This window comes from Sinocyclocheilus grahami, unplaced genomic scaffold (genome assembly GCF_001515645.1).
Source record: "Sinocyclocheilus grahami isolate Dianchi unplaced genomic scaffold, SAMN03320097.WGS_v1.1 scaffold1410.1, whole genome shotgun sequence".
In the NCBI taxonomy this organism is placed as follows: Eukaryota; Metazoa; Chordata; class Actinopteri; order Cypriniformes; family Cyprinidae; genus Sinocyclocheilus; species Sinocyclocheilus grahami.
This window is the reverse complement of record NW_015506589.1, coordinates 35,975-41,979: the sequence shown is the minus strand read 5'-3', so window position 1 is coordinate 41,979 and position 6,005 is coordinate 35,975. Positions and strand designations below refer to the sequence as shown.

Genomic DNA, 6,005 nt, shown 5'->3' with positions numbered 1-6,005 from the left:
CTCATAATTCTGCCTAAAAACACTGCCATGAATAAAGAATGGTATCAAAATGTCCTGCAAGAGCGACTTCTTCCAACGATCCATGAGCAATTTGGTGATGATCCGTGCATTTTCTAGCATGATGGAGCACCATGTCACAAAGCAAGAGTGATAAAGAAGTGGCTCGAAGATCATTACATTGAAATGTTGGATCCGTGGCCAGGCAACTCCCTGAATCTCAATCCCATAGAGAACCTGTGGTCAGTCCTCCAAAAGGCAAGTGGACAAGCAAAAGTCCACAAATTTTTATCAACTCCGAGAACTAATAAGGTAAGAATGGATCGCCATCAGTCAGGATTTGGCCCAGAAGCTAATATCCAGCATGCCAGAGTGAATTGCAGAGGTTATGAAGAACAAGGGTCAACACTGTAAATACTGACTCATATTTTTTTGCCAATAAAAGCCTTTAAAACTTATGATATGCTTATCATTGTTTTTCAGTATAACATAGAAACGTGGAAAAAATAATCTACAAATACTGAAGCAGCAAACTTTGCAAAACACAAAATTAATGTCACTGCCAAAACTTTAGTGTAAGCGTTAAACACTAGAATCGTCCAAACTATTTCCTAGAAAGTTCACATATAGTGTAAGTGGCAAACACTAGAATTTGTAGCTCTAATGTGATATAATGAATATGAGAAGAATAAAGCTGATGCTGTGAAAGTGCTGGATTGAGGTGAGTTACTAAAGATCAGTCGAGTCAAATCTGATGTTCCTGCAGGTTATTGGGTGAAGTGTGGAGCTGATGAGTTTTGATTTCTGTTTTCTGTAGAGTTTCCAGTCTCTCTCAGCACTTCCTGAATCTACAGACGTAAATGAGGATCCCTTCATTTCTCTCGTCTCTTCTGATGCGTTGAGAGAATCTGTCCGTCAGCTGAGAGACAAACTGGAGGATTTCTGCAAAGAGGAGCTCAAGAAGATCTCAGACAGAGGTAAAGTCCTGCAGATTCATCTGCTCTCAGAAACGAGTCCAGCATCATCTCATATCATGGAGAACATCATATTAGAAATGTCTTCGGAATAGATGCAGGATCATGAGAATCACACTGTTCATGTCTGTTGATTTCCACAGAAACACTCACCAGCATTGTTCCCAGAACCAGGAACGACTTCCTACAATGTAAGTTAGTAAGAAAACAAGCAGAAAAATTCACTGAGTGTGTTCGTGCTCTTCCAGTTTTATAACTGATTATGTAAATGATGATTTGCACAGATATCTGCTCATCTGCACTGAGACACTGATGATACACTGAACATGAAGTGTTCAGCTACATGAAAAGATCAAACAGATTCATAATTCCTGATACTGATGTGTTTTATCTCCATCAGATTCTCATAAGCTCACTCTGGATCTGAACACAGTGAATAAATACCTCCGACTGTCTGAGAGCAACAGAGTGATTACTGCCACTAACACTGTCCAGTCGTATCCTGATCATCCAGACAGATTTGATCATTATCGTCAGGTGTTGTGTAGAGAGAGTGTGTGTGGACGCTGTTACTGGGAGCTGGAGTGGAGTGGAGATAATGGTGTGCGTATATCAGTGTCATATAAGAGCATCAGTAGGAAGGGATGGGGTGATGAGTGTTTGTTTGGATTTAATGATCAGTCCTGGAGTTTGATCTGCACTCCCTCCAGTTACTCATTCAGACACAATAAGATACAGACTGTTCTCCCTGTAGAGTTCATCAGCAGTAGAATAGGAGTGTTTGTGGATCACAGTGCAGGAACTCTGTCCTTCGGCCACTTAAGGCAATGATATGGCACTGCTGGCCTTATGGCATGGACAAAATGGATGTAAGCCTGAAGTGGCCCATAAGTAAAACAGCAAAAATGTCCCAAATGTATCAAATCACATGTGGGCCTCTGTGTTGACGGCAATGTGTAATCTGAATGTGACCCTAAAGTGGCCCATGTGGTAAACTGTGATTACGGCCCAAATAGTGCAAACCAAATGTGGGCCACCTTTGGCAAAAATGTGGCACTATCGACAAAGGCTAATCAGAGTGTAAACCAAATGTGGTCCACATATGTTTCAGCAAATGTGGCCCAGATACGTTTTAATGTACCTGGGCCACATTTGCTGAAACATACAGTATGTGGACCACATTTGTTTTGGCAAAGATATGGCACAGTGAGCACTGGCTAATGTGGCTGTGAGCCTAAGTGGCCCTTATATGATGCCACAAATGTGACCCGCATATAAAATATTGCCCAAATAATTAACAGTGTGGTCAGGACAGCGGCACTATCAGAAGTAACAGAGGACAATGGAAAGGTCAAACGTTAAGCACTGGACAGCGCCTCATCAGCAGATAAGTCAGCACTGGACAACGCCTGCTTCCTGATCGCCGGAAAATCAGTGGGTGAGACAATTAATACTGCCGACTTCTGTCCAGATAAATCTGGCTGTCTCTCAAAGTACGGCTTAAGCATGTTAATATGACACAGACAAGTTTTTGTCTGTGTCAAAAGTTTTTGGAACTCTGAAACATAGTCAAGAACATTGTTTGAACTCAGATCATTAGTCCAATGATCTTTAATCAGCTTCAGTGGGCCACGAACAGTATGCCCAAACACCAACTCAGCCGGACTAAAGCCTAACAATTCCTGTACTACCTCCCTCACTGCAAACATAACCATAGGCACTCCTTCATCCCAGTCTTTCTGGAACTCCAGACAAAACGTGCGCAGCATGGATTTTAAAGTCTGGTGAAACCATTCGAGTGCTCCTTGGCTTTCTGGATGGTAACAACTTGATGTGCAGTGTTGGATATGTAGCTGATCTAGAGCCTGTTTAAACACACACGACATGAAATTTTCGAAGTGAAAAAAACTTGAGAAGTGATTTCACAATCACTGATGCAGTAATTTTCCGCAAAGGAATTGCCTCCGGAAAACGCGTAGATGTACACATTATTGTCATTAAGTACTGATTACTGGACTTCGTACGAGGCAAGTGACCGACACAGTCAATCATCACATGCTCAAATGGTTCACCAATGGCTGGGATTGGATATAACGGAGCAGGTGGAATATTTTGCTTCGGTTTTCCAATCTTTTGACACACATGACAGCTTCGGCAATAACTCGCTGCATCTTTTTTTAAACTGGGCCAGAAAAAATGGTGGAGCACACGATCGTATGTTTTGTTTACTCCCAAATGACCGGCAAATGGACCGTCATGCGCAACTCTCAAGATTTCAGGACGAAATGAGGAGGGAACTACTACCTGCTTAACAATTTGCCATTCATCAGCAGCAGATGCATTCGATGGTCTCCACTTCCTCATCAACACCCCATCTTCAACAAAGTATCCTTGCGATACACATTCAAGTTGCTCAACAGGAACAACAGCTTCAAAGAGGGATGACATGGTCTCATCTTTCCTCTGTTCAAAAATAAGCTGCTCGTGTGACAGAGACAATTTATCAAGCCCCATAGAATGTTCATCTCGTTTCTTGACAGCGATGTCTAAACCATCAATAGAGTTTGAACACTTCATCTCACCAAAATCTGAATTAGAGAGGAATGTATCATTCAAATCAAATTTCCACTCACCTTATGATTTATCAAAGCTTTTATCTTTCAGTCTCTGTGTGATAGCGCGAGTAACAGCGCACAAAGGAAATACCTCTGGATATTTCTGAGCTAATTCATCAGGAGTATCACAGGAACAATAGTTACCTCAGGGCTAGCAAAAACTTTTCCTCCCACCAAGTCATTCCCCTAAATAAATGTGACATCTCGAACGGGAAGACACGGTCGCACTCCAACAACAACACGGCCAGTAACAAGGGAGGTCTCAATTTCAATTTTATGCAAAGGCACATTCACAAAGCGCATCTCTAATCCCTGTACTAAGACACTTGAACCAATAGAGCTATCATCAGACAACAGTAATATTCCTTCTAGGATAAAACTCTGAGCAGCTCCCGTGTCACGGAGTAGCCTGACTTGTTTTCGCGAGTTTGCATTACCAACCAAAGATACAAATCCGTCCATTATGAACGGCACATACCCCTGTTCTCCACACATGTCAGCTTGAGAAGCTAACAACTCCTACTGTTACTACCGGATAGAAAATTTTGTGCAGTACCAAATGTGTAAGAACATATTTGTCGGCTAGAGCAGCAGTGGCATTTAAGAACTTTTTGCTCATTCTGATAGGTTGCACCACGTTCTGGTAAGCAGTTTTTAAATTCTTCTAAGAGAATCAGTTCACAGAGCTCTTCATAAGTTTTCACCACCAATCAAACATTGATTCTTTCTCACGAATGAATTAAACATTGGTCTCATCAGTTTTTCGATGATTACGAAACTTCTGGCGATAAGCCTCAGGAACAAGTTAAAAAATTCTAAGAACAACAGCCTTTACTTGTGCATAATCAAGAGACTCTTACACTAACAATGAAGAATAAGGTTCCTGGGCTTTCCCCACGAGAACACACTGCAACAACATGGGCCAAAATGTTTTCGGCCACTTAAGATCGATGGCAACACGTTTAAAAAGAGTCAGGTGTTGTGTAGAGAGAGTGTGTGTGGACGCTGTTACTGGGAGTTTGAGTGGAGTGGCGATAATGGTGTGTGTATATCAGTGTCATATAAGAGCATCAGTAGGAAGGGATGGGGTGATGAGTGTTTGTTTGGATTTAATGATCAGTCCTGGAGTTTGATCTGCACTCCCTCCAGTTACTCATTCAGACACAATAAGATACAGACTGTTCTCCCTGTAGAGTTCATCAGCAGTAGAATAGGAGTGTTTGTGGATCACAGTGCAGGAACTCTGTCCTTCTACAGCGTCTATGACACAATGAGCCTCATCCACACAGTCCAGACCACATTCACTCAGACGCTCTATCCTGGGTTTGGGGTTTATAGAAGAGCATCAGTGAAACTGTCTATTCTGAGCTGCATGATAAATCAGTAACAGTGAGATGTTATAGAGTCTCTTCTTTTCTCTTCATGACATTAATACTGCAGCTGAACTTCTGTCAGTGAAATAGCATGAATCAGAATAAATAATAAATCCTCATATAGACAGTAAGATCAGTGTGTGTATGAGTCCTGCTGTGTGACCATGTGTTTCTGTGCTTTTCTCAACCTCTGTTTGTGTTGATTTAGTTTTTAATGTAGTGTAACATCAATCATTTCTATTATTACTATCAAAAGTACCTTTCAATTCGAATGATCACAGTCAATAAATCATTTTCATTATTCACCTTATGGAGCTCCAGCCATTTCCAGTGTTTTGTGTTCTTGTGTCACGAGTCGCTGTTTTTATTGTCACGCATTTAATTAACTGTGCACCTTATAAAACCTGTAAATGACATGAAATTTCAAGCTGTTAAAATTGTGTGTGTGTGTCAGTGTATGTCCTCTGTTTTGTTGCTTCCCTTGAGCCAGGGGTTTTTACAGATTGGGGGCTCATCCTTGTTTATTTAAGTTATTGCGTTAATTGCATTAGATTTTTAATAATTATTGTTTGATAATTTTGAGACACACGTGAGTTAATTTGTGCCAGAGTAAATTAGTCACCATGTGAAGTCACCAGCTGGTAAGTAAATTATGTTGTGCAATATTGTTGTTTGATCGTGAGTTTCCCTGAAAGGCATAGTGTTATGTTTCTTTTGTGACATGTCAAGTATGTTATTTTTGTGTAGTGTTGCTGTGAACGTGGGAAGTAGTTTTTATCTCGGGAGCACATCTGGGGTGTTGAAGGTGTCGCTGGTTTTACTGGTTGCGTTTTTCACCCAGCAGGCTACAGTGCGTAAGTACCCCTCACAAGTAAATGCATGAAGACTAGGTTGAGGTAGGTAGTTTGTTTAAAATACAGGTAGAGGGAAAACTCTCATTATTTAATTGCACTTTATAATTAATTTCTGGAGACTTTTCTTTTTAATGGCTGATATTGATTTCTTCGTTAATTCGCCCTCCCCAGATAGCATGCGGATGTGGGCCA

The 6,005-nt window shown here is 41.0% G+C and overlaps 1 protein-coding gene across 1 annotated transcript in view; it reads left to right on the top strand.

The window, feature by feature from the left end:
- The window catches only part of LOC107570061 (tripartite motif-containing protein 16-like), a 9,464-nt gene extending 4,404 nt beyond the window's left edge, over window positions 1-5,060 (top strand). Inside the window, exons 6-9 of the mRNA XM_016256253.1 lie at window positions 815-974; window positions 1,115-1,162; window positions 1,372-1,508; window positions 4,563-5,060. Coding sequence (XP_016111739.1) covers window positions 815-974; window positions 1,115-1,162; window positions 1,372-1,508; window positions 4,563-4,973 — 756 coding nt within the window. The 3' untranslated portion in view covers window positions 4,974-5,060. The remainder of the gene's footprint in view (window positions 1-814; window positions 975-1,114; window positions 1,163-1,371; window positions 1,509-4,562) is intronic.
- Window positions 5,061-6,005: the final 945 nt, after the last annotated feature.